Source organism: Cyanistes caeruleus, chromosome 19 (assembly GCF_971803275.1).
Source record: "Cyanistes caeruleus chromosome 19, bCyaCae1.hap1.1, whole genome shotgun sequence".
NCBI classification, from domain to species: domain Eukaryota; kingdom Metazoa; phylum Chordata; class Aves; order Passeriformes; family Paridae; genus Cyanistes; species Cyanistes caeruleus.
This window is the reverse complement of record NC_141719.1, coordinates 627,982-655,688: the sequence shown is the minus strand read 5'-3', so window position 1 is coordinate 655,688 and position 27,707 is coordinate 627,982. Positions and strand designations below refer to the sequence as shown.

Here is a 27,707-nt window from a genome sequence, read left to right as displayed (position 1 = left end):
CACAACAAAGTAAACCCAAAGCTTCTCCTCCAGGATGAACAATCCCAGCTCTCCCAGCCTTTCCTCCCAGCAGAGCTGCTCCATCCTTCTGCTCATCCTGGAGCCTTCTCTGGACTCTCTCCAGCTCCTCCCTGTGCTGGGCCCAGGCTGGGGCAGCTCTGCAGGTGGAATCTCACCTGAAGGGTAGAGCAGCAGAATCCCCTCAATCTCCTGGCTACTCTTTTTTCTCTTCCAAGAGTTTGTGCCTGGATTTGGGGGTTTCACAGCAGGATGGCAGCCAAGGCCAGCCCTGCTCTGATGCTCACCAGGTCACTCCTCTGATTTCTCTCTATCCACACATGGATATAACAGCACATTTCCTGGAAGATGCTCCAGCAATTAAATCAGCATCGATTGCTGGGAGCTGGAAGTGGCTGTGCTGAGAGCCGAGGCTGTGGGGAGCTCTTGGGGGGTAGGGAGATGAAAACCTGCTGGGGAACAGAAACTCTCTGTGGCTGCCAGGGCCGCTCTGGGACGCTGGCCAGGCTCCTTGGGCTGGATTAATGGCAAAGTCCAGCACCAAGAACACAGATCCCTTGCAATGGGAGCTGATTCCAGCCAGCCGGCTCCAGACATGCTGATTCACTCCCTGACGGATAAACAGGGAGGCTGTGCCCATGCTCTGTGCCCAGGGTGTGCAGGGAAAGGTGCTGCTGGGCTTGCTGCTCTGCAGACACAAGTCAGCATTTCCACTGGGAGCTCCCCTCCCTGGAGGATCCCAGAGCCTCAGGGTGGGGAAGTGAGGGCGTGAGGCTGTAAAACCGGGTGGGGCAGGAGCTGGAGGAGCCTTGGGGTGACCTCGTTTTGACCGTGGAGCCAGGTGAGAGCTGTTGTGGTGTTCTGCCCTCTGCACAACCCTGGGAAGGGAGAGGCCGAGGAAGGTTCTTGCTGGAAAAGGCTTGGAGAATCCACTGTAGGATGGTTTTGTGTAGGTTCTGGCTTGGAAAAACACATCCTGTTTGGACAAGCTGGTCAGAGGAGATCCCTGAGAGCTTCTAGTCGTTGGGATTAGGAGGATTTCAGAGAGCTTGGTGCTTCCAGCTGTCAGAGCCCCGCTGTCCCTGCAGCAATGCAATAGAGCAGCCCTTACCTGATCCTTAAAAATGCTTTCCACCTGAGAAAGATGTTCTGGGGTAAAACCAGTTGGTTTAGGGATCTGACTGTTCCTGCCCTGCCACAGCCAGTTCTGGCTCCATGGGCAGGTGGCACTGGGCCTGTCCCTGGTGCTGTGAGCAGGGACAGGGCTGCTGCCTCCCAGAAAACTGCTCAGCCTGGGGGAGGCTCCAGGTGCCCCAAGGTCTCAATCCCAGCCTGGGTGTGCTTTTCCATTTCTCCTCATTTCTCAAGGATTTGGAGTGGAACATGAGCAGAACACCCAACAAGGTGCTTCTCTTTACTTAAATATCTGCTTTATCAGGGAGAAATAAATCAGTTGAATTAAAGCCAGAGTTCAATGGGACATTCTTCCCCACGTGGCCAGGACTCTTCTGGTGACATTCCCAGTGTGGAATATGAACGCTCAGCCTGGCCACACAGAGCAGCTCCAGGTCTCACTTCGCTTTGTGCTGACTTTAACCTTAAAATGCTCCATTTTCCAAGCTTTGAGGACCCACCATGGTCAGATCCAGCCCTTGCTCTGCTCCCTGCAGGAGCTGTCCTGGGGCTAAGCAGAGGTTCCTGCTGTTCATTCAGACCTAGACTGAGAGGTGAGATTTCAAAGGAGGCAGAGTGAGACTTTACACTGAAGTGAACTTCCCTGCAAAATTTGGCCAGGCCTTTTGCTTCCAGCACTGCAAATGAGGCAGATCAATTATTCTGAAACAGAAAGTGGAAATTACTTTCCTGGCTTCCCTGGCTTTGTTCCAGCCTCTCAGTTTGCTAGAAAACATTCCAGCTGATGTACTCCATGCACAGACTCCCTCTGGGATAAAAGGCATCCCATTGCTTGTTTTCATGCAGGTCCCTCCAGCCCACCCCCTGAGCGTTGCCCACCTTTGTGCTCATGTTCCTGGAGTGCTGCAGGTGCTGGGGACACCCAAGGAGCAGCTTGGTGACAGTTCTGAGCTGTCCCATGTGCCATGCTGTGCTCCTTGGGATCTGCATCCAGGACAGGGACTGTAGGAAAAGATTTTCCCCAACAACTCAGCTTCTTTTCCTGCTGGGAAAGGCTGGGACTGGTACAAGTTTTCTGATGAAGAAGCAGAGCCAAGAGTAAGCCCTGCCTGGGAGGGACATTCCCAGGGTGAGCCTCTGTCCTGCTCCCACCTCCTGCAGGGAGGAGAAACCTTTCCCAGAGTTATGTCATAGGAGGGACGTGCTGAGGAGAGGTTTCACTTCTTCAAACTGCCACATTTTGGACAATTTCCAGAAGAGTTCTGGTGATGAATAAGCACTTTTGCCCTGGAAAACTCTTCCTCCCCCTCCCTGGAGCAGCATCGTTCTAAGGGCCACATTGCCTGAATTCCAGGCGAGCCACCTCCCCTCCCATCGCTCTCCATCCCTCCCAGTGCTGACACAGCTCTTGGGGGATGGATCTCCTGGGGGCTGTGGGACCCTCTGCCAGCTCCACACCATTCTCTGCATGGGGCTTTGCCTCTGGTCCTGTGGCTGGTGACAAGCTCAGGTCACAAAGTGCAGCTTCTCTCATTGTTTGGCTGAGGTCACCTTACACAGGGCTGTGTCACCTGCTCCTGTCCTTTGGGGAAAACCAGGCGTGTCCTGATAATGTCATTGAGGCTATGGGTGCCCCAATAGCAGCAAGATAACTCCTGCCCAGCTGGGCATGGATCCATCCCTGTCCATGGGACACAGGCTGGGGGTAGATCCATCTGTCCATCCATCCATCCATCCATCCATCCATCCATCCATCCATCCATCCCTGGGACACAGGCTTGGGGTGGATCCATTCCTCTCCCTACCCTGGACAGGGCTCTGCGAGCACCCAGCCCACCCCGTTCATCCCCCATAAGGTCTCAGAGCCAAGTGCCAGAGGTTTCTTCTCTGGAATTCAATCTCCTTCTGAAATGCAGGGGACTAGTTTTCCTGCTGTGCCCTGCAAAATGGCAGGGAGTGATCTGGGAGCGGGTTCTGAGCACAGGAGGAAAAGGAACAGATGGGCAGGGACTCACTGAGTGTCTCCTCTGTCCTTGCCCTGGCTGTATCTTGCTTTGCTGAAGAGATTTCTGCACCAAACACTCTATATTCCCACTTTGGATTGACGTGAAAGAGAAAAGGGTCTCTAAAACTGAAGAAAAGGCCCCTTGGTGCCTAAACCCCATTTGAAGGAAGGTCTGGGGTTGTTCTGTCAAGCTGGGGTGGCTTCTCCTCCTTTTCCCTTGGCTGTCCCCAAGTCCTGGCTGGCTCTGGAGAGTGGGAGAGCAGGTGCCTTTGCTCTGACACAAGGAAGAATGCCTTGTCTTTGGGAGAGGCTGGGGCAGGGGCTGAACATCCCACTTGCATACTGTCTTTCAGAGGTTTGGGTTTTTCTTTATTAAATCTCATCTGAAACACAGGACTCAATTTTGGCCAGTGGATCCACACCCAGGCTGTGTCTCAGGTGCTGTCCCTGAGAGCATCCCTGTGTTTGCCTCATGGAAAACACGTCAGCAGTGTGTGATGAATGAGGTTCTGTTCTGGCAAAGCTGTTTCAGAGCCAGTGAAGCCCCGCTGGGTTATTTAGGATTCCGTGAGGCTCCGGAAACATCCCGGAGGGCCAGTGGGTGGGGAGGAGGTGCTCTCAGATTGCAGCTCCTCTTAGCCATCAGTGCTTTTCCAGTTTCCCTTGGAGGCTTCCTGGAGTGCTTGGTGCAGTTTGGGCAGGATTTGGGAATGAGCACTTTGGAAAGGGAGGGAGGGCTGGGGTGGGCTGCACACACATCCCTGGGCCCCCCACTGCAGCCCCTCACCAATCCCATTCCCAGTTGTTTCCAGACAGCTCAGAGAATCCATCCAGTGTGTTTCTCACTTTGGGTTTTGCTCTTGTGCCTCCACAGTTTTCTTGCAGATTTCCACCAACCTGGATAAAAAAAAATTTCCAGGCATTTTCCCCCACAAAATTTCCATGCATTGAGGGGAACAGATTGAGGGTCTGGATTCTTTCCTTCCCCAAACAATCAGTTTCATATTGACTCAAGCACAAATATGCTCTCTGCAATCCAAGGTAAAGAGCCATGGAGCCAATGGCTCCTTCCAAGAGCTTTGTGGTGTGAAAATGAAGGAGCAGCCCCTGAGCCCTGTCCCGGCACTTGGGAGCAGCCACTCCAGTGCCTGATCTGACACTGCTGGGCCCCAGAACTGGGCATGGGGCTCCTCGTGACCGAGCACATGAACGAGGGTGACCCCTCACTGGAATAGAGAAGAGGAATATGGGGGAACAAGCGACCTTCCCTGGGGCTATGGCTCTGTGTCCCCCGAGGCCGCTGGGGACTGTGTCACCAGTGTCTCCGTGCTTGGTGGTGGCAGGGCTGTGTTTCCGTGCTTGGCTGCTCTCAGAGGCAGTGCTTGCTGTGGCCCTGGCAGCCTCACCCCGACCTTCTCACGTTACAGAGCTTTGTGTCCTTTCAAGCTATAAAAAGCCTGTAGTGAAACTCAAACCACAGCTCAGCTCCTGGCTCTGCCGGCGGGATGTTCCTTTCCCTTTCCAAACAGAGCAGAGCACGAGGAACAGCATGTGTGTGGCACTGAGGGGACTCTGTGTGGCACTGAGGGACCATGTGTGGCATTGCAGGGACCATGTGGCACTGCAGGTCCCTTCCAACCCAAACCCTATGGAATTCCATGGTGTCCCACACGGACAGGGACTGCTCACCCCGGTTTCAGCTGCAGGGATCCCTCAGGCAGAGCTGCCGGTGCCTGGGGACAGTGGTCTGGGGGCAGTGGTTTGGGGGACAGGGGTCTGGGGGACAGTGGTTTGGGTTAGTGCGCTGAGCCACGGCACTGGGATGTGCCCCCCAGCCTGGGTGCCCGAGGCCCAGCCAAGGTTGCTCTTGCCCGCTGCAGTGCCTGGGATGGAGTCAGGGATCATGGTGCGGGAGAGCTCCCTGCGGAGCTCCAGCACCATTCCCTCTGCAGCCCCTTCCCCTCCGTGAGACCCTGACCAATGCTCTGTGATATTCTTGGAGCCATCCATCATCCCCCTCTGGCCTGGCTGGAGGCTGGGGCACAGCCCTGGGGCTGGGGCTTATCAGGAATGCACTGAGTGCTGCTGGAACGGCTCCATGTGGTGCTGGGCTCAGGGGCTGGCCCTCCCCAGGCCCTGGGATGCTCCTGGTCCTGCCACAGGCCCTGCACAACTCCAGCAGTTTTGCCAAGGGCTCACATTCATCTTTCCACCTTTCGGGGATGCCAAGAACTCGCCTGGAAAAAGCATTTGCTCCTTTTTCTCCTCCTCTTCTGTCCTAGCACAGAGCTCTAACTCAGGTCTTGAGTGGTAGCACAGGAATTCCAGGAGGTTTTCCTGAGCCAAGGTCCCTATGCTCCCCAGCTCTGTGATGCTGTCCTGTTTGCCAGGCTCCCTGTACCTGGTGAGTCAGCAGAATTCCTGCTCTTCCTTTTTTTCATCTGGGATTTTGCTGAGGCAGCTGGACTCCCTTATCTCAGTGCCAGCACATTTGGGCAGGTCCCTGTGCCTCTCCTCCCTGCTCTGTGGACCCGTGGGGATCGTTCCCCGAGGAATGGCTTGGGCATCCCTCAGCCAGGAGCTCTGACTTCCCATGGAGCCATGACCCTGTTAGGATCCCCCAGCACTGCGGGAAAAAAAAGAGCATTTTTGTACCGGGATCCGCATCAGGAGGGTGGCAGAGCCCTCATGGGAGCAGACAGAGACAGGGGCAGGATGGGCTGTTCTGCCCTCAGGAATGAGCCCCAGGGCCCCAAAGGAGACACCTAGAGATCTCCTGGTGCCCTCAAAGCTTTCTACTTCCCTCTGGTCCATGAGGAGTTTCCAGCAAAGGCTCATTTGCTGCTGAAAGGCAGTGAGAGCCCTAAGCCCAGGGCTGGGAGAGTGACCACAGGTGACATTTGTGTCACCAGAACAGAGGCAGGATAAATCCTCCTCACTGCCTGTGTTTTCTGCTCTCCCTTTCCCTGTGTCCTTGTGAAGTCAAAGTGTTCCAAACATCTGGAGGTGTGGGTCTCTATAGCCACACGTTCCCATTTCCCATCCTGTTGCATCCAGCACAGTCAGGCCACACAAAAGGCCAAATCCATATTTTGTTGCTATAGGGAAATGAAGATTTGGCCCATCAGACTGGCAGAAGTTGGTTATTTAATCCTGAGGAGCCCACAGAGAAGAAAAAGGGGGTGGAATTGTTCTGAACCCTTTTTTATGCCAACATTCAGGAATATGAAGGTGGAAAAACACCGTCTCAGTTTCTGTCTTAGCTGCTTACCTGTGTGACAGTACTTTAACTGCAGCAGATAAAAGATGGGTGGGAGTGTTGTGGGGATGAGTAGGATGGGAGTATCTCAGATATTAAAGCCACTATAAAATTATTCTCAGGATAATTTTCTGTATGAACCATCAGGTTAATTGAACCTGAGCCATGCAGTAGAAATGTGCTGATTCCAACAACATTTTCCAACAGGAAAAAAAAAAAAGGAAATATTTTGTTTGGACAGTATAGAAATTCCAGCAGAAGCAGAATGTTTCAGTTCCATCATTAAATTAATTTCATGTAATGTGGAGTGTAAATTTTCATATATTACTGTCTTTCTAGATTGTATTCCTGCACACATGTGCAGTGTGATTCAGGAAAGGCACAGGAGGGACAGGAATCATGCAGAGTCACTGAAGTGGAACACTGTAATGACCCTAAACTGCTGCCTGGGAGGAAATGTTCTTCGGCAAACACAAGGATTCCAGCTTTTTGTGCAGAATCAGAATCAGTCTCTCCCTTCATGTCAGGATTTCCCAGGCAATTGAAGTTGCAGCTCCCAGCCAGGATGTTGTCTGTGTTAATTATTCCCTGGAGTCAGATGTAGCAGGAGATAACTGGGAGGGGAGCTGGATAACTCCCCTGCTTTGAGCCATTCACACACTGGCTGGCCAGGAGCACTGGACGGGGGATGCTCAGATCCAGGGGAGGGATCCAGGGGAGGGATCCTGGGGATGGATCCTAGGCTCCTCCCAGGAGTGGAGGATCAGGTTGTGATCCGTGTTCCAGGAGTGACAAAGGCATGAGAACTTTTCTGACTATTCCACAACAAACTTGTGTTCACCTTGAAAAAACAGCAGCAGCAGCAGCACTTTCCAAAAAACCTTTCAAGGAGGAAAACAATTTTCTGATTCTAATAAGGACCTCCAGCATCAGCTGAGCAGGCTTTATTTTCATTTTTCTTCTCCACAAAAGTTTCCATTGTGTCCAAAAACCATTTTCTGTCAAAAAGGGTTTTGATGGAAAATATTTTACTAAATCTGTTTGCAACTGATTCAAAGCTGTGCCAAGAAAGAGGGGATGAGTAAAGCCCACGAAGCTGCTCCTCAGCACATTAAAGGGAATGTCCCAGACTTCCCAGAGCCTCTGGAGGGTGTTTGGGTGATCCTGGTGGAGCTGGGATCATCCCAGCCTCTGGTAAATGTTAAACTAACAAATACATCTGCTTCACTCAGCAGCCAGAGCTGAGCCTTCGAGCTGGGCTGAAGCTTTTAAATATCATCAGGCATATTTTCTTTAAAGGAAGGAAGGATCTTAATTCCAGCATTCCAACCCAAAATAGATATCCCTAAGAATAGCCCTTCCCCATGGCAGGGCAGGATGCTGCCAGGAGGAAAAGGGGTTGGGGGAAACAAGGAGTGCTTTCCCTGGACAGCCTGGAACTGGAAAGTGCTGGGGTTTAGCTCTGACTGTGGGTGATTGGCCCTGGAGCATCTGCAGAGGAGACTTAGAGCTGCTCCTTGGGCCGGGGCTGGAGCAGCTGGAATCTCCTGGGCTGGGGGAGCAGTTCCACAGGGCCCTGCTGGCCCTGCAGAGGAGGTCACTGCTGTCCTTCCCCCTCGGCCAAGCCAGCAGGACCCTGCCCCAGGCAGGGGGAGGATGCTCCAGCCAGGCTTGTGTCCCCATGGAGAGAAGCAAAGGCATTCCTTGGGAACAGTGAATTTGAGCATGTGGCCTCTCTTCCAGGGGAAGTTATCCTGGATCTGGAGCTGCCAGGCTGGAGGGATTTCTTTGGTTAGGGAACACTCTTGTTCCCATTTCTTCAGTTTGAAAAGCACAGTGCTGGAGTACCCCAGGGTCCAGGGAGTTCAGCAAGACATTGGAGGGATGGAGTCAGCATTCCCACCCCTTTTCCCTACAAAGTACAGTTTTGCACCATTTGAACACTTTTGACTTGGATATTCCCCTATTGGGGTCAGCTTTTCCATGCAAATGGGAACTTCAGAGAGGAGTCTTGGCATGAGAGATGAGTTTCTCCAACAGCCCCGAGTTGTGGCTGTAAGAAAAACCCACATTTCCATGGAAGTCCCGATGAAACAATAAAACCTGACAGCGCAGGCAGCTCCTTCCACCCCATTTCCTTCCTCTAAGGGCTGGCAGTGCAATTTCAATTTCCCAAGTTATAAACACCCCCAGAAAGCTGAGAGTTCAACATCTCCTGGAGGTTCCAGCTGCAGCTTCCCAGCTATTACAGCTTGTACCTGTTCCTGGTACATCCATGCCAGAGCTTTTGTGAGCCTTTTCCGGGCAACCTGAGTGGCACATTTGGATTGAGTCTTTCCCACAAATCTGTCATTGGACTCTGGTGATGCTCAGCACTGAATAACATCATCCTAAGGTTTTCATGAGCATGTGCCAAACCTCAAATATCCTGACTTTGGCTTTACCAAATTGCATCTTTAGTTTGAAAACAGCATTTTGAGGGCTGCATGTGCCTGGTGGAGGGTGACATTTGTCCCAGTTCATGTCCATAGGGAAAGTATCCCCATGGGAGCTGGTTGTGATGATTCCCTCAGCTCTCAGAGGGCAGAAAGAGGAAATTTTGGGGCGGAATCAGCCCCTGCCATGAAGATATTAAATGTATAAGCAAGTGACTGAACTGGCTCTGTTTTATAGCCCAGCTTTGCAACTGAGATGATTTCTATATCAGGTGGGTTGAAAAATGTTGATCTAAAACCAGGCAAAACATACTGGGTTTGGCCAATCACTCACTTGGTTCTTCAGGCCCCTTTCAAATAAAACTCCAGGTGGGTGTAATGAAACCACAAATTCCCAAATCTGAAAGATGCCTCACCCAACCCCTGAGGAGCCCCCAGTAGCTGAACCTCACACTCCAGAAAGAGGGGAAAATAATCAGGTGGAAAAATGTGAGTTCCACCAGGCTGCAAACCTGAAACCTTTTGGTGTTTGTTTGTGTCAAACCAAGCCAAGGAGGGGAGCTCAGGGCAGAATTCCAGTGTGGCAAGAGCTGGGTTGGCTCCTTCCCACTTCTTGCATTTTCCGAGGGATAAACCCTCCACAGAGACAAGAGGAAAAACACTTCCCATGGGTTAAGGATTCAAACACACCTCTGTGAGCCCACGCTGTGTGCTGAGTCTTTCCAGGGCCTTAAAGGGCTCTGGGAGAGCTGGAGAGAGACTGTGGACAAGGGATGGAGGGACAGGACACAGGGAATGGCTCCCATTGCCAGAGGGCAGGGCTGGATGGGATATTGGGCAGGAATTGTTCCTGGGAGGGTGGGCAGGCCCTGGCACAGGGTGCCCAGAGCAGCTGGGGCTGCCCCTGGATCCCTGGCAGTGCCCAAGGCCAGGCTGGACATTGGGGCTGGAGTAGCTGGGACAGGGGAAGGTGTCCCTGCCATGGCAGGAGTGGCACTGGATGATCTTTCAGGCCCCTTCCAAAGCAAACCATTCAGGGATTTCAGAATTGTTGGTGATTGTAGATGATCAGGGCAAGCAGATCACAAAATAATTTATCCAAAAACTGTGGGATAATGCAGATTTCCTGGTGTGCTTTTCCTGCTTTTGTGAGATATTGCAAATGTCTTCTGGTCATTATTTGCTTCACTGTCTTTATCTGTTCTCATTGTTCCAAGGTGCAGTCAGGGTGGTTTGTTTTGCTCTGTCCAGCTGATGGCTGAAGGTGGATCGCATTCCAGGCCTCCCCTGCCCATCCCCAGGCTCCTTTGTGGGATGAATTTCTGGGTGCAGGACATTCCTTCTCTCCTGTGGGCGACACTGGGAGAGCCCAGCCTGGTGCAGTGTCTGTGTCTTGGATTATGATTGTGTGAGGCAAAACTTAGGGAGACACTATGGGATTTAGAGGGAAACTGAGAAGGTGGCTTTTGGGGATGCAGGTGAAAATCCCAGCTCAAACCTCAGAACTGGAGCAAACCTCTATGAAGGAGAGCCCTCAATGATTTTCATCCTTTCCTGTTAGTCCGAATGACATCCACCTCTCCAAACCATGCCAGAATTAACCTTTTCCTGCAGGCAGCTCAGGATACAATCAGAAAACATCATTTCCCTAAACTCCTTGAAAATATTTGTCACTTCCAGGGGAAAAAGCCCATGACTTCATCCCTGTTTTCCCTTTCCATGGGCAGGCACCGCGTGCTCCGTCCAGCTGACTGGACATGGGGCTCCAGGGATAAAAACGTCGTGTAATATGAGAGAAAGTATCAGCAAAATATTTATGTAATGAAATTTTAACGATCCCTCTGAAGGTCTGTGGCAGGGCAGGGCAGAGAGGAGCCTCTCCTTGAGCTGCAGTGTAGCAGGGAAGAACAGATGCACAGAACAGCACAGGCAGGGGTAGCACAAGGACCTTTATTGGGAAATCTGATCTGCCCTTTCTAGCAAAAAAACCCTGACAAACGATATCAAGCCATTTGCAGGATCTGATCTGATTGCAGCTGTCTTAATTATTGTTCAGTTCGACATGGGAATGGTTTCCCTTTGATTTGGAGGATAAACATCCTCCATGCTCCACAGCTGGAACTGAGGGCAGGGCTGGGAAGGCAGCCAGAGTCAGCCCCATTTCCATGGGGGATCCAGCAGTGGGAAGGGGCTGTATGGACCATTCCCTTCTGGAACTGTAGCTGTCTCCGGGGTGGCTGGGATTGTGATGGGATTATTGCAGTTCCTGTATCAGTGATCCTACAGGCCAGGAGTCAGGGGCACTTCTGCAGCAAAGGCTCCTCTCTGTCACCTCCTGAGTGGCACCAAAAGGATGTGGAATGTCCCCAGCTTGTGCCAGGGCACAGTGCAGGGCACATCCCCCTCCCCAAAGGCCCCTGCCCTGGGAAGGGTGATGGGATAGCTGTGGAGGGAGCACCTTGACAGTGTTCAAGGGGAGCTGAAAAGTGAGGAGAGAGATTTTGGGGGTTGGGACTAGAGGATCTTTTAGGTCCCTTCCAACTCAAACCATTCTGTGATTTTATTTTTTTTTAAAGCAATTACCATGAATGCTAGTTTGTTTTTTTCCCAGAAGAGCTTTCTGGGCCCTTCCACACCAGGATTGTGTTCAGTCCTCACTATTTCCTGAGGTGCAGGAGCTGAGGTTGTTCCTATCAGCTCTGCAGACATTTTGATCTTCTGCTGTCTGTGGAATCACAGAGTACGATGAACAGGGAAAAGAAATACAGTAACTCTGCCTCCCTTTCCCAATGCAAGGCCTTTGCCAAAGCAATAAAAAACTTTAAACAATGGCCAGTCATGACATAAACCAGCCCTGGAGCTGTCTGCCAAAATTCACCTCAAGAAAGGACGTCCAGAAATAAACATTAACGTATAAAAAGCCCCACAGACTTAGGGAGAGTCCTCTCAGTGTGTTAATTGCTTTCACATCTGGCTCTGAAATGAGGAGTGTGTAAGGCAAGGAGAGGCCACCAATAATTCATTGCAGCTAAGCACTAAAGCACGCGTGGAGCATCAATCACCAGAGCCATCCACTTCTACTCAGAGACGCAGATGCTGGTTCTCACTTTTAAATTTTGTGTGTAAACTGCCGTGGTATAATGGGGCTGATGTTAATAAACAGCACATGGTTAAACACTTTCACAGGTGGGATATTTCAAGGTAAATGTAGAGAGACTGGGTTCATTTCCCTTCTTCTCCCTCCATCAGTTATTGGAGCAGTTTTTGCCTGCCCTTCTTGGGAAGAAGTCAGCACCAGGGTGGGTGGAAGGTTTGTTAATTGAGGGCAAGGTGGGACAAACAAAGGAAAACACTGGGGGTGGTTCCATAAGGCCTCTTCTGTGTGCCGAGGAGGTGACCCCAGACTGTGGCCTCGAATGAGCCTGGCTGGCAGGTCCAACCCCCCGGCTCCATTAGATCTGGGGGGCAGAGCTGTGGTGGATGCTCAGGCTCTGTCCCTCTCAGACTGCACCCTTTGTGTGGCCCAGGGCATGCACAGAGCTGTCTCCTGCTCCCACACCTGCTGGATTATGCAAATGGGGGATTCTGTGGTGTGACAGCCCCTTGGCTGGTTGGATGCAGTTCAGAACACCATCCCCACTGCCTCAGACTTTGCAGTGCCCCCACTGCAGGGAGCAAAGCCTGGAGCTTCCCCAGCACAGCAGGGACTGAGGAGGCTTCAGGGACGCTCTCCCTGAACTCAGTTGTTTTTTTTTCTGATGGTTCCTGAGAGCATCATTGGTAAATGATTACATTTTCTGAGATCACCACTGCTGTAATTACAGGAGTGATCCCAGGCTTAACTTTGGGGATGAGTAGAGCCTGCCCTGAGCATCTGTGGTTTGGTGGTTGTGACTCATCACGAGAGCTCAGGGAGGGATTTGTGATGATTTATTCATGCCACATTTATTGTTTGGAAATCTCAGTCAAATGCTGCTCTGGTTAGACTGAGTAATTCAGCTGCCAGTCTACTTTTGGTCTACTTTTGATTCACTTTTGATCTCTTTGTTGCTTTCTCACTAAGAGCCTCATGTTCAGAGGTGAAAATCATCTCAGAGAATCATGGAACATTTGGGCTGGGAGGAAAGCTAAAGCCCATCTCATCCCACCCCCTGCCATGGGCAGTGATGCCTTCCACTGTCCCAGGTTGCTCCAAGCTCCCTTCCAACCCAGACCACTCTGGGATTCTGCGGTTCTGTGAATGAGCAGCTGATCCCTTTCAGGCAGGTGCAGTGTTTATGGGAGACAGAGGAATATTCAAACGTGAGTAAAAGAGTGATTGGGTTGTTCTGGGTACGTGCAGGCTCACAGGAGTTGCTATAAAGCATCTGGATCTGGGTATTTATCAGCAGGACAGCTTCTGACCCTGTGTAATGCTGTATTAATAGACAGCAGAATGTAGAGCTGTGACACAAAGATTGACAGCTCTTGGCAGCAGATTTTGTACTCAGGTATCTAAATGTATCCCTTGAAATTCCAGTTTGGCCAGCCTGGGCTGCCATGCTGAGAACTGGCGCCTCTGCTTCCCATCAGCTTCCCAGGTTCACCCTGGTTTTGTTCCTTTATTCTGAGCTAAACTGGTTGAGGCTTCAGCACAAGCTGTGTCCTCACGTGTCCATCCAAACTGGATGTGCCCCAGCACAACTGGGTGGGGACAGTTTGTAATTCTAGTGATGTTGCAGCTGTTGGAGTTGTAGTCAGAATTAAGGAACCAGGTTTAGTTACTCGAATAAATGGTGATGATGTAAACAGCCTTTTTAATTCGTTGCGGTGCTCAGAGATCTGGGATTTTGGTATCACAGACTGAGCACCTGGCAGTTACTTGAGAGTCCCTTGTGGTATTTGACTGTGTTACCTCTGCCAATTCTTCTCATATATGCAGCTTTTAGAGTGTGTGAGAGGAGATCTAGGTTGGATTTTGGGATTCTTCCCCCAGAGGGAGCTGGCACTGCTCAGGCTCCCCAGGGAATGGGCACAAGGCTGCCAGAGCTCGAGGAGAGCTTGGACAGAGCTCCAGGGGTGCCCAGGGTAGGATTGTTGGGGGGTCTGGACAGGGCCAGGGGTTGCTGATCCTTGTGGGTCCCTTCCAGCTCAGGACATTCTGTGATCCTGTGGGACCAAAGCCCAGTCCATGATGTCCCCATGGTCCCTCTGCTCGTGGCACTGCCCAGGAAAGTCCTGCCTGGGCTTCACAGAGCAGCCCCGGGCCATGTACAACATTATCGAATTATTACTGCCTAATTTAGCAAGTGCTCCAAAAGCCCTGGGGTTGCCTCCCACAAGTGGTGGTGTCCCCAGCCGGGCAGTGATTCATCTGAACAGAATTAGCCACAGGCAGGGCGTGAGAGCCGAGCTCGAGCTGGGAGCATGCAAGGAGCAGAGAGCCGGGCTGCTCCCAGGGTGGGAGGGTGTCCTGCTGGGGACAGAGCTTGGCAGGCTGTAACTGCCATTATTTATCTGGTTTGGCTGTAGAAACCCAGCTGATGTGCTGAATGCTTTGTTGCAGGTTGATGCAGCCAATTCCTCCCCTGGCTGAAGCAGGACGTGTATTTGAAGAGGAATGAAGCTGTGTTGTACTTTGTGTTCACAAAGCACTTTAGGTTCCATTTTCTGTCACTCTTTGGCAAGAGGCAGAGCTGCCCCGGGAGCCCAGCTCAGGATGGGTGGCCAGGGTGTCACCAGGACCTGGGAAACCCCTCACCGCAGTCCCAGTCTGCAACTGCAGGAGCTGGGAGAACTGGGAGAAACCAAGGTGGCTGTGAGAGGGCAGAAACACCAGCCTGGGTACTCGATGAGCTCTGGAATATCAGCTGGGAAATGAAGAAAATGGAAATATCCCTCTGGATAAAGTGAGACATAGAAGCTGCCACAGCAGAGCTGGATTGTGTTCCCAGAAGATGGGGAGAGACCCCCTTGGATAAGCTGGGGTGCCTGGGCTCACCCCCAGTATCCCTCCCCAGCTCCTTCCATCTGCCTGTTCCCAGGCCAAAGCCAGAGATAACCAGGAAAGCATTCCCAGAAATATCCCCAGTGTCACCAGTGACTGGTGCTTGTCACCCTGGTGCTGGGAGGGGCTCCTGGGGACATCTCAGCCACATGCTGGGGCACCCGCCCACCCAGAGAGGCTCTGGTTTCCCAGGAATGGCTCTGGGATGCACAAGGACTGTGCTGAGTTGCCCACTGATGGCACTGGGGCTTGACCAGGGAAGGGATCAAATTGCCCAGTAGTGGCACTGGGTTACAGAGAGTCTGCACTGAGCTCCTGACTGGAGTGCTCTGGGTTGGAGAGGACCTTCAAGCTCATCTATCCAAACCCTGCCATGGACAGGGACACCTTCCACCAGACCAGGGTGCTCAGATCCCTGTCCAACCTGGCCTGGGCCACTGGGGTGGCACTGGGTTGCCCAGAGTGGCACTGGCTTGTTCACTGAGGGCACTGAGCTCATAGGACCATTAAATATCCTAGGTTGGAAGGGACTCATAAGGATCCTGCTCCTTGCAAGACATCCTTCACCTAAATCAGGTGGCCACGAGTGCCATCCAGCCACTCAACAGCTGCCCCTGGGTGCCCAGGGGCTGCACAAAGCTGCCCAGCAGGGCAGGATGTTCTGGGCAGCAACTGGAATGCACTGGGAGGTGTTTACTGGCCCCAGGTTGCCCACCCAGCAGCCTGTGTTGCCCAACAGCCATTGCTGTAGGCCTTTACAGGGGGATCAATGGGCAGGACGGGTCACAGAGCCCGGTCAGCGTCACAGAACCTCCTGGAATGGTCGCTGCCACAGAACTCCCCATCCATGGCAACGGGCCCGGCAGAGCGGGGCAGAGCCGGCAGTGGCAGCACCACCACAGCAGCCAGTGATGAGCAGCAGCACCCCCAGGCACCCCCAGCCCTGACTCACCCCACGCTCACTGCCGGGGGGAGCTGTGCTTCACCAGGAGGGAGAACCAGCACAGCCGGTATCGTCTCAGTCCTAACACATCCCAGCCTGGGTGGGCAGCAGCTCCCAGGGTGTGCCTGTGTCCAGGGGGACTGGAAACTCTCATCCTGGTGTGCCTTATCCCAAGGGGGATGCAAGGCACATCAAGGATGCAAGTTTATTTCAGCTGGAAATGGGTGGAAAAGTAATCCAGTCTATTCCCAAAGTTTCTTCCCTCTTAAACACTTGTCTCTCAGTGTCTAAAGGGGAAGGATTTATTTGCAGGGCGAGAGCCAGGGAAAGCATCCCCCACTCTCCAAATGCGGCTCGCCAGGTGAATGAGTGGCATGGAGACAGGGAATGGCAGTGGCCTGTCCCCAGCAGACACAATAGCGCTGGAATGACTGGTTTGGGGGAGCAGAACACACAGGGGCTTTGTTGGAGCTGAGCACAGCTGACCCATCCTCAGTCCCACCAAAGTGACTCTGAGCCAGTCACACCTGGGAAAGCTTTGGCTGAATCTGAGGGTGTGAGTGTTCCACTGCCCATCCCAAAGCCTTTGGCCAGGCTGCATCTGGGATGAGACTCGTTGGCCTGGGTTGGAAGGGACCATCCCTTCTGTGGGCAGGGACACCTCCCATTATCCCAGGCTACTCCAAGCCCCAACCAGCCTGGCCTTGGGCACTGCCAGGGATCCAGGGGCAGCCCCAGCTGCTCTGGGCACCCTGTGCCAGGACCTGCCCACCCTGCCAGGGGAGATCATTAGATCATTAGACTGACAGGGAAAATGAAGAAATAATAGGAAATAAGGAACTAAGGAATAAGGGAAACAAAGGTATAACATCTGTCATCCTCCTAAGCAGCCATGATTTGTTTCTCTCCTCATTTCAAGGCCTGACACAAGATACTAACAGCAAAGTTGGTGTAAAATCCCTCCCTATCCAAATGCTTGCGATGCTGTCAGAGGGGATTTCCTTTCAGGAGATTTAGAGGCTGTGTGGGTGCCCTGGGCAGGGCTGGTCGATCACAAGTTGAGTGTTGCTGTAAGAGGTACACAAGGACAGGAACTTTCTGAGCGAGGTTCCCCTCTGCCTCTTTGTGCAGGACCCGCACCAGCAGCATTCTAGGATGGAACTCTATGGCTATCCCTTAAAAGCCAAGTTTAACCAGCCAAGGCCACCACCTCCCAAGGTCCTGCCAGCCACCAGCACCATGGCAGCCAACTACAAGAACCGCATTCCCTATCATCCTGAGAGCTTCAGCATGCCTTGGATGCCCAACTCCTACTACAAAGCAGCTGCCCTCAACCCCACCTTGTCTCCCCTCACTGAAAGCTTCCCAGGGCTTCCCCCCACCAAGATAGTTCCTTTAATTTCCGAGAGACCCAACGGAGTCTTCACCCGGCACACACTGGATGACTGGCACAGATCCAACTTGACCAACTACAAAGAGTCAGAGACCACCCGGCACAACGCGGAGCGCCTGCGGGCCGACCTGAACCGCACCATCAAGGATGTGTACCAGCAGGCCAAGAGGACCCAAGGGGAGAGCACCAAGAACCTGGGAGAGCGCGTCAATGACATAGAGTACTGGAAATCCGAGCTCTGCATCGAGCTGGATGCCATGATCAGGGAGACCAATTCCCTGGCGGACATGCAGAAACGGCTGGAGAGAGCCTTGGCCGACACTGAGGGCCCCTTCCAGGTAGGGACCCTGCAACCCCCGACCCAAACATTTGCAGGCATTCAAACCTCTCCTAAAGTTCATCCCAGCTCTGTAACCTTGGAAAGTTTTCGTGAAGAGCCCATTAGTTGAGTCAGTCATAAACAAATCCCCTGCAACTGCTGCATCCTCCTCCAGCACACGCTGAGCTCATCACTGCAGTGTTTGTTTAACCAAATGTTTCTGTATCCAGAATCCTGGCTTTGGACACAAAAGCCCACCTCGTACTGTGGGGCTCTGGACAGGTCAGCCCCGAGCCCAACACGGGTTGCTGCATTCAGCTGTGGCGGCCCGGGGACATGTGGGCTCCCTCTGGTCAATCGTGTGCTGATGCTGCACTCAGCTGCTGTTGTCAGCTAACCCAGCTGCCTCAGATAGCTTTTTCCAGGCTGCCATGCTGTGCCCACCTGTATTTTCTTTTCCTGTGTTCCCCAAGATGGGCACTGTCCCTGCAGCCAGTGCTGATGTCATGACTTGTCCCCACCAGGTGGCTCACAAGTGTTTGCTCAATCGGGAGAAGAGGATGGGCATCGACCTTGTCAATGACGATGTGGAGAAACAGCTCATCACAGTGAGTCTGGCAACACACATCCCGTATCAAAGTTATTTTCCCCTGAGCTCCCCTAAACAAGCCGGGCAGGGGTTCCCTCACTGGCTCTTCAGTGCTGCTGAGGTGCTGAATTCTCCAACCCCGCAAACCTGCTGGGGCAGGGGTGGGTGTTCTCGCCTGCAGCATGTCCATAGGAGAGGAAGGAAGAGCTGGAAATGAGCCAGGTTTGTGTGGCATATCCTGGTCCTCTGACCCTCTTGGAGGAGCCTGAGATGGTCCTGTCTTTCAGAGTCCTGCCTGCACAGATCTCTCTTTATTTAAATGATCTGTCTCTGTATCTGCAGCACATTCTCTGTATTACACACACACAGTTGGAGAGGGCAGGCTTTGCCTGATGGCTTGTCTGCTTTCCCCGGCTATATTAGTTGGGCTAATAAAATATATTAATTACACTCCCCCCAGCTCTGCTTTGCTCAGGGCACTGTGGTTGCAGGACTGTCACTGTGTGCTCAGGCAATGGATTTGATAGAAATCATAAAAACCTGCTCTCCTGCCTGCCTTTATCCAAGCTGCTTTAAATCACGAATTAAAAGCAAACATGGCACAGCAAATGGGATCCTAATGCAGGGTACAGTAAAATATAATCACTGCAAAAGCCTGACAAAACTGGGAAGGAAATTGAACCCCTGGGCAGTGAAGCCACTGCTCTCTTAGAAGATTTTTTGTTATGAGTCAGGCCCTGAAAAATTAAAAGATTAGTTTAAAAGTCATGAGGATTTAGAAAAATTATCTGAGTTGGTATCTCTATCATGCCATTTGATTTTTTTTATGTGTGGGATGCATTTAGGCTGTGCTTTCAGCTGGCTCCTGCAGACAGGAGAGATTGAAAATCCTTGGGTTTGAAGCACTGATCACCTGTCTCTGGAAATCTTCATGGGTGCAGTGAGCTCATGCTAGAGTCAGGGGAGCTGAAAGCAGTATGAGCCTTCCTCCAGGGGAGCTGAACCTTGCCTAGAACTGACTGGGGGTTTACACCAAAGTCCTCTTGTCCCAGATGGATGGGATTTCTTGTGGGGAGAAAAATGCCCTGGGATTTGGGATTGGGATGCGTGGCACTGCTGGCCCAGAGTACCACTGTGCCTGTTCATGTCAGGTCAGGATCCAGCCCTGTCTCCTTGTAAAGGAGAGCAGCCCTGCCATTGGTGTCAAGATGAAAAAACTTGGGAACCCACCCTGAAAGTGATTTCAGAGGCCCTGGCCAGGGCCACAGCCCCCTCCTGGCTCCTCCCTGGCTCTGGCCCTGGCCACAGCCCCCTCCTGGCCCCTCCAGGTGGATGCAGTGGGGCTGGGGTTCCCTCCTTCAGCCCATGTTTGCTGTGGGGAAAGTGAAGTTCCTGCTGTGTGCCAGGCTGGAGACAGGGGAGGAGTGCCCAGGATGTCTGAGCACAGATGCTGATGGGGTTTCTTCTGCCTTTGTCCAGGAAATCAAGATCATCAGGTCCTGCCGGGAGAGGTTACAGCAGTGCCTGGACACAGTGAATTCCCAGCTCATGTAAGGAGGGCTCTGGGCCCTTGCTGCAGGGCTGATGTGTTTGCAGCTGTGCCCCGCAGCAGATCCCTGCCACAGCCCTCCTGCGGGTTCAGACCCTGCAGGTTCAGCAGGAGGCAGGCAGGGATGCTCTGGAAGCACAGGGGGCTGAGGGGAGTGGGATGGGCAGAAAAGCATCCCACAGCTCCATCCCGACTGCAGCTGCTGTTTGTGTGCTCCAGGTGCAACAAGGAGGCCCGGCAGGAGCTGGAGAAGGACCTGGCTGACAAGCAGATGGGTCACCACATTGACAGCAAGTGCTACCAGCTGAAGAACACATCCAGAGGCATCCACTTCTTTAAGGGCGTGGAGAGGATCGATGCCACGTGAGCACTGGGGCCCTGGCTGCCACATGGCCCGGCAGGAGCTGGGATTTCCCAGCCCTCTCTGAAGGCACATCCATCCCTCCTGGAGACACCCACCTCCAAGGGGTCCTTTCCCTCTGGGCTCCTGGGGGAAGAAGAACCCTCTGCTTTCAGCTGAACACCCGGCAGGCAAAAGCCAGCCTGACCTAATCAAACATTAGATAAGGGCTCAGAGCTCAGCCTGAAAATTAATTCAGCCCAGCACCTCTGCACAGCTCATTAAGTTCATGCATGTTTTCAAAGATGTCTCAGTGCTTGCATGAGTGCTCCTCACTGACAGAAAGTCTGAGGGCTCACTGCATGGGGAGGGCCTGCCAGGGAGCTAAAATGACCCAGAAAATCAAGAAATGAGAGCGTGGTCCTGGGAGAGGGTTCAGTTGCTTTTGGGTGCTTTTGGGTGACCTCAGCTTTGGCTCTGCAGTAAATGAACAGTGACTTAACCCAGCACTCACAGAGAAATGCCCAAGTGGCAAAGGGTTGAGAGAATAAATCTGCTTACACAAACCCATGAAGTTTATGGAGAGGCACAGATTGAGACAATTTTCCTAGTAGTTTGAATAATTATTCACAGTAGAGCTCAGACATATTTAGACAGGGAAATGGATTGCAAAGGATTGAGGCTGAAGTTCAGAGGGGGTAAAATGTGCCGAGAATCAGCAGGTTTTAAATGGAGCTTACGTGGTATTTAAGTCTTTTGTTGACCTTGTTCTGGACTACTGCACAGGCAGGAGCTTCACCCCAAATGCACAGACAGGGAATGGAGTAGGCTCTAAAGCTCGTTCTGTTTAAAGGAAGACTGAGATGGGCTATGAGCAAAAGGAATTGACTGAATTGTGATCTGAGTGTCCTTGTGAGGCTGGAAATTCCTTGGCATTTAATGACTCGAAGGTGTAAACAGGAGCTCCGATTGGAACCTCTGTTTTTTACAGGAGAATGTTTTGTTTGTCTGAGCTTTCACAAGTTGTTTTTGTGAACATGATATTTGATAAATACCACTGAAAAAACGGGGCCCAGATGTTTCACTTCCATGTAATTTAATTAAGAGTACAGATTTCATTTGCCTGCTCAGCAGTGCGGCTTTGCCAAGGGCCTGTGCTGTCCCCCTGCAGGGTCTCGGTGCCAGAGACGTGGGCCAGGTTCACAGACAACAACATCTTCCGCTCGCAGAGCGCGCGCGCAACCTCGGCCAAGCTGCGGGCGAGCACCGAGAGCCTCCTCATGGGCACGGCCGACGAGATGTGGCGCCAGTTCAGCAAGGTCAACGACGCCTTCACCAGCCGCATCACCGAGATCGCCAATGCCAAGAGCAAGATCCAGACACACCTGGCCAAGGTGCCCAGCCCCGCCCTCGCCGCCATGCTCACATCCTCCCAAGGGGTGGCCACTTATCCGTGGGCTCTCTGCCCTGCCCCACCGGACACAGGACAGGAAGAACAGTGGTGGGACCTGGCTTAGGGCAGTGGGACTCATGGGAAGCTTCCTGGGAAGGGCTCGGACTGGTAAAGTTCGCAGCACTAGGGGCTGATGCCATGTCCTTAAATGAGAAGCCAGTAAAACCTTTCCCTGTATTAGCTGATGGAGGATCCATTCCTGCAAGCAGCAGTTTTGGGAAGCTGGTCATTCAATAGATCCATCGCCGCTCCTAAACCTCCTCTGCTCCTAACTGTCCTCTGATGTGGCAGCAAGAACAAAGAGAATTTCCCTGAAAACTCTGCTGGATTGATGCCTTGATGTGGCAGAGCAAGAGTGGCCTGAGCCCAGGGGCTGGAACTTGGGATTTTTTTCTGCACAAGCAGGAGAAAAGGGAGTGATGTGATCACTTGAGAAGATATTTTTTCATTGATACCTGTGTTTGTTTCGCCCCAGACACGGCAGGAAATCTTTCAGATTGAGACGAAGATCCAAGTTATCCAGAAGACCATAAAGGACAAAGAGGTTCAGCTGAAGGTTGCTCAGACCCGGCTGGATGAGCGCACGAGGAGACCCAACGTGGAGCTGTGCCGGGACGCGGCCCAGATCCGGTGAGGCCAGGCTCCAGGGCTGCCAGGGCTTGGGGGTCACTCAGGAGCATCTCTGCATGACAAAATGGCTTTTTCCCCCTAAATATTCCTTCCATAAGTGCCCTGGTGGAACCTAGAGCACTGAGCAGGTGTCCCAGCCCTCAGGTGCCAGGAGAGCTCTGCACCTGTGACAGATGCTGGGCACCATAGCTGAGTCCAGCCTCATGCCACCCCAGGGGGGCTGGAATTTTCCCACTTGGGGAAACTTCATCTTCTCTCCTGCCTGTTCCTGGTGGCTCCATGTGCTCAGCTTTGAAGGCCTTTTACTCTCCCTGCTGTGGCCCTCCAGCACCCTAAGGGTGAAAGAGAAAGGAGGGAGAGGGGCTTTTATCCAGGCAGAGAACAGACGGGAAATTGGGCAGGAATTTCTCCCTGGCAGGGTGGGCAGGCCCTGGCACAGGGTGCCCAGAGCATCTGTGGCTGCCCCTGGATCCCTGGCAGTACTCAAGGCCAGGTTGGATGGGGCTTGGAGTAGCCTGGGACAGTGGAAGGTGTCACTGCCATGGCTGGGGTGGGATGGATGGGCTTTGAGGTCCTTTCCAACCCAAACCTCTCTGGGATTCTGGTGTGTGATTCCATGATTCTACTCTACAACAGGCTGAGATTGAGGGCACTGAGCCCCTTCCTTTTGGGTAACTCCAAGGAAAGGTGCACATGTGGAGCTGTCCTCCCTCATGGGACACACTGGAAATCTGTTCCAGGACTTTAGGGTTGCGCCCCAGGGAGTGCCCAGCAGCAGCCCTGGGAGGCACCCAAAGCTCACAATTCCTCCTGGGAGCCCTCTGGGCACAGTTCCCTTTTCAAAGTGATTTAAAAACCAGCCCCTGAACTGCTTCAGCATGTTGCTGGTTTTTCCATGCTCCACTTTCTCCACGTTCCCTTTTAGCCTCTCCCAGTGTCCTGTCCTGCTGTGTGTGTCTCCTGGGCAGGACCCCTGCACCGGGAAATCCAGGAGCATGAACCAACAAAGCCACAAAGCCAAAGAGAAATGGGAAACCACAGCTGCTCATCCCTGTCTGTGGTGGCATAAGCTGCTCTGGCAGATGTGACTGAACATATCCAGAGCTTTGGAACAAACCTCCCCACTCCTCCCCATGGAGGTCGGGAGAACTCTGCCCTTGGCTCTCCCATACCAGGCGAGGGTGTTGGAATCAGCCTGGATATGCTGGTGGAGGAAATCCCAGAGGGCCCATCTGGGTGGGCACCAGCTCCATGGCGGTTCTGACGGGGTCCTGCTGTTTTCCAGCCTTGTCCAAGAGGTCAACGAGATCAACGAGACGCTGCGGAACCTGCACCAGTGCCTGCGGGCCTCTGAGGACATGCTGCAGATGCTGGTGCGCTCCAAAGGGGTCCTGGAGCACGACCTGGTGGTCAAGAACAACTCCCTGTTCATCGACCAGGAGCGCTGCATGGGGATGCGCAAGAGCTACCCCAGCACCGTGCAGATCCTGGGCTATGTCTCAGCAGGACTCACCTGAGCGCCGAGCACCCATGGCAGGACACATCCCCACTTTTCCTCAGCTTCTTTGCAAATACATTGTTGCAATTTCACAAATTTGTTAGGATTTCATTTCCTGGTGTAAACTCCAGGCAGAAATTAAATGAGTGTTTTGTTTGCTGGGTTACCAGGATGATTCTTTTCCTTTGTATTTTCTCTTTCACTGTGTGCCAGGAAGGAGCTGAAAATATCCTGTATGTCACCAAATCCACCCACGGGGATCCATCCCTACCCTTCCAGTCTGTGTTTTCAGGAGAAAAACTGTTGCATCTTCCTCCTTTTGAGTGTTTGTGATGTGGAAGAGGCACAAGGGGAAGTAAAGCCACTTGTCAGAATAATGAGCTGCTGACATCCAGGATGGATTTTTAATGGTGCAGCAGAAGAAACACAAATTGTCCCGGAAAGAGTTGCAGTTTGTGCTGTTCCTAAAATAGAAAAATGTGCATTTTAAGCTGATTTCTAATGATAATTTTCTTGCTTTTGAAAATTGTTAAATGCCGTCAAAAATATCAGTGCTGAGATCTTAAAAAGGGGAAGTAGATTCGACTTGGAGAAAGTTCATTAAAGAAAATGCTGTGAGTTTAATTTGGGGTTCCTAATTTAACCTCTCAAGTGTAGTCTGTTGGTGGGAAAAGCACCAAAGCACTTTGAAAATAAAGAGATTAATCCATGCTTCAGCCCCTCTGGCTGCACGGAGCCTTCTCTCCTGCTGTAAATCCAACTGATTTTGCTAAGTATTGGAACTTTCAGAGGGATAAGTCCTCAATCAATCTAAGTCTGAGTGTGAAAGACACTTTGCAGTTTGTCTCCTTAGACTATTGCATCTCTTGAGTCTTTTAACCTCAGCTGCTGAGCTCAGCCCAAAGCCTGTGGGCACCAGGGATCCCAAAGGGGCAGAAGTTCGACTCCCTCCCTGCCTCGAGAAGGCAGGGCAGGGCCCAGCAGCCCAGTGTGGGGCTCGCAGGAGCTGGGAGCACTTTCCTTGTCTCCCATCCCCAGACAACTCCTTCATGCTCCACAGTCCCCTCTTCCCTCCCCACCCTCCTGGCCTCAGCGTTCTGCCAGGATCTCCTTCCCAGCACCAGCCCTAAACAGGAAGCAATTGTCTTTCTAACCTTTTTTTTTCTTTACTAGCACTTTTGTCGAAAGTAAAAATAGATTTCCTCTACTTTGTGTGTGTCTTGGGGCTGGAGTTAGTCGGAAGTAGCAGCCACCCTTTCCAAAGGAAAGAAACAACTGTGAGCAGGAGAAACTACCCAGCTGATCTCAACTTCTATTTCTCCCATTTCCTGCCTCCCAAAGGCACCAGTGGCAGCTGAACTCACCTCCAGTTTTTGTCAGCACCCTCTCCAGCCCTCAGGCTGCTCCATGCTGTTCTCTGACCGTGCTCCTTTCCTGAAGCCTGCCCAGCCCCTGGTGATTTTGGCTGCTCCGTGTATCTGCAGATCCACTCCAGATGTTCTCAGGCAGAGTTGCCAAGCTTTTGGGCCCCAGAAGTTTGTTCCCAGCTGAGTGTGAGGCGGCAGAGGCATCCACAGCCTTTTCCTGAGAGGCTTCAGCCTTCAAGTACCCGGAGCCAAGTCCTGACACCAGTGACAGCTTTGCCTTCGTTTCACTTCCACCTTTGCTTTTGAGTCATGTCAAAAATATCTGGTCTCTGTTTTACACAGAGGGCACACCAGACTCAGACTTCACTTCAATTTTGCTTTCAGAGCTCCCCAAACACTGATCTTTCCCACTGGCCCAGCTCCTTTAGGGCTTTCTCCTAACTGCCAGCATTTATGTGGTGCTGCAATTACCCAACTTCATTTTCTCCTGCTGTCCTGGCCTCTCGATGCTCCTTTCCACAGCACTGCCAAAGAGTTTCTTTCCTCTGTTTGAGCCATGACCAGAGGAATTTCAGCTTCAGCTCCTCTAATTTCTTTCACAAACACTTTCCACTTTCCTGCAGCAACTTCCCAGACGTTAGAGAATTCCCAGGTCCCTCTGGGGTTTTGTTCTCTCCACACCAGTTTTCGGTAAGTTGACAATAATGATGTGACTTCTTCTGGCAGCTGATATCCCCCAATCCCCCCCAGACACTTTGATCAGGGCATCCTATGTGTGCTTCAGTGTGAGTCTTCCTCTTCCCCTGAGGGGAGCCTGCCCTGCCACAAATTCCTGTCAAATGGCTCTCCAGGGAGAGGGTTTGGGTGCAATTCCAATGAACACGTGGCCGGCTCTCCTGCAAGGGGAGGGATTTGCTTTCCATGACAGAGCTGCTGCTGAATGAAGCTGCTCCACTTAATCCCTGCAGGGCTGGCTTTGGGATTTGAGCTGCCTTTGATGTGCTCCGGGGAGATGAAACAACAGCCCTGCCTCCTCCTGCTACTGGCTGAGATGCCTTTGCTGCCGTGCCATTAAATGATTTCCTTTCAGAGATCACTTCTAAACCATAGGCCAGGCCCAATGTCCACCTTTCTGTACTGAGGGGATGGCTCGTTTCTCCATGAGACAAATGTGTCTGCTTTCATTGCTATTTATTGCTGGTTTATTGCTGCCTCTATCAGCTGAGTTGCTGAGAAAGTTACTTTGTGGAAATTCCTTTGCATCATACAACCGTATTCCCACCCTTTTGCATCATTCCATTTGCCTCACTGCTGCAGAGCTGGGTGTGTAAATTAATTGTTTACTGACTGGAAGAAAGACAATAAATTAATAAGCCAAAGACACTGTTACTTTGTGTCAGTCTAGGACCCAGGTGAACACTCCAGGCAAGGCTAGCAAGAAACTTCTCAGAAAGGAGGTTTGTTGTTTAAGAAAACAAAAATCATTGAATGTCCTGGAAGGGTCTGATATGAATTTGGGTGAAATCAAAGCTTGCCAAAACCCATGTTAACAATGTCTTGCATAACTACTGCAGATCATTGTGCTCAAGGGAGAAAGAATTCCCCAAACAGCATCAGCAGTCAGAAAAAAAACCTGACCCTAAACTCACTGCTATTATGGAAAAACAGGGAGAAAACTTTGGCAAAATGCTAAAGGAAAATTTGGGCAGTGTAGGATCACAGAAATGCTTGTGCTGGCTCAAACTAAATTGCAGCCTCTGGTGCAGCCTCTGCCAGAGCCAATAGGAGATAAAAGCACCAGAAGGCAGCAAGAACACTGTGAGATTCTCCCAGTTCACTTTCCCAGCTTCCAGCAATTAGTATCCCAAGGACTTCCTGAGCTGACAGGTCTGTCTTTGGGTTTAAAATGCCCCCATGGATTTGTTTTGCATTCTCTTGTTCAAGCTGCTCTTGGAGCTCGTGCAGCATCTGCTGTGTCCCTCCACAGGGATCCACAGGGTACGGGGCATCCACCCTCTCAGAGCAGCAGTGGCCGCTCTGGGGACCCTGGAGGGGACTGAAAAAGGGCCCACACCTGGCACCACCAGAGCCAAAAGTGTAAAACTCAACAGCTTGGGCAAAAGTGTGGCTTGAAGCTGGTTTAGACCCGTGTCCTCTGCAGGGAGGAGCACGAACCAGCAGCTCAGGAAGTATCTGAGGATGTTCACAATCCCAGCTGAGGAGTACAGTTGACTTTTTGAGGGTTTGGGGATCAGTGGGTAAATGTTGTTTTCTTGAAGTCAGTGGGATTTTCTCCAGGGATTTCAGCCTGTCTCTATCAGTACTAACAGCTGGATTGGAGTAGAAAGCAAAAAATCTGGATGAAGTTGGTTTGGGGGTATGAATGCAGACAGGACTAAAGTACTTTATAAATTCTTCTTGAATTCATAGAAAACAAATCAGGAAAAAATAAATCAATGCCTCCAAGATACATTAGACCTTTTGTTATTGAAGTTATATAAGTTTGTTATATTCTATATTTTAGAATATAAAATCTTCCTTTATGGTTTTTTCTGGTGGAAATATTTTTTCCAATATACATTCCACAGGTGTAAATGTATTTATATATTTACATATATATCTATCTGTATCTAGGCATCTGCATGTGTGTTCTTTGAGGGAGCACTATAGATCCTGCCCAAAGTGCAGGCAAGCCATACATTGCTCTCCTCCTTTTCCTAGTGGCACAGTGGTTTGAAAAGAGGATTTTCCCCGCTGATGGCAGCGCAGATTTCAGCCCCTGCTTTTGC

The 27,707-nt window shown here is 51.7% G+C and overlaps 1 protein-coding gene and 1 long non-coding RNA gene across 2 annotated transcripts; one reads left to right on the top strand and one right to left on the bottom strand.

Moving 5' to 3' along the window:
• Positions 1-15,641: 15,641 nt before the first annotated feature.
• TEKT3 (tektin 3) lies at positions 15,642-23,647 on the top strand. The gene is made up of 8 exons (XM_023938433.2): positions 15,642-15,847; positions 16,912-17,511; positions 18,017-18,100; positions 19,561-19,631; positions 19,850-19,993; positions 21,142-21,364; positions 21,899-22,053; positions 23,339-23,647. The coding sequence occupies exons 2-8, from the start codon at positions 16,936-16,938 to the stop codon at positions 23,568-23,570; spliced, it is 1,485 nt and encodes a 494-aa protein (XP_023794201.1). The 5' UTR covers positions 15,642-15,847; positions 16,912-16,935; the 3' UTR covers positions 23,571-23,647.
• On the bottom strand, positions 21,050-25,184 carry LOC147649770 (uncharacterized). The gene is made up of 2 exons (XR_015277925.1): positions 24,916-25,184; positions 21,050-24,015 (listed from the first exon to the last, which is right to left on the bottom strand). It is a non-coding gene; the product is annotated as an uncharacterized LOC147649770 (long non-coding RNA).
• Between the last annotated feature and the right edge of the window lie 2,523 nt (positions 25,185-27,707).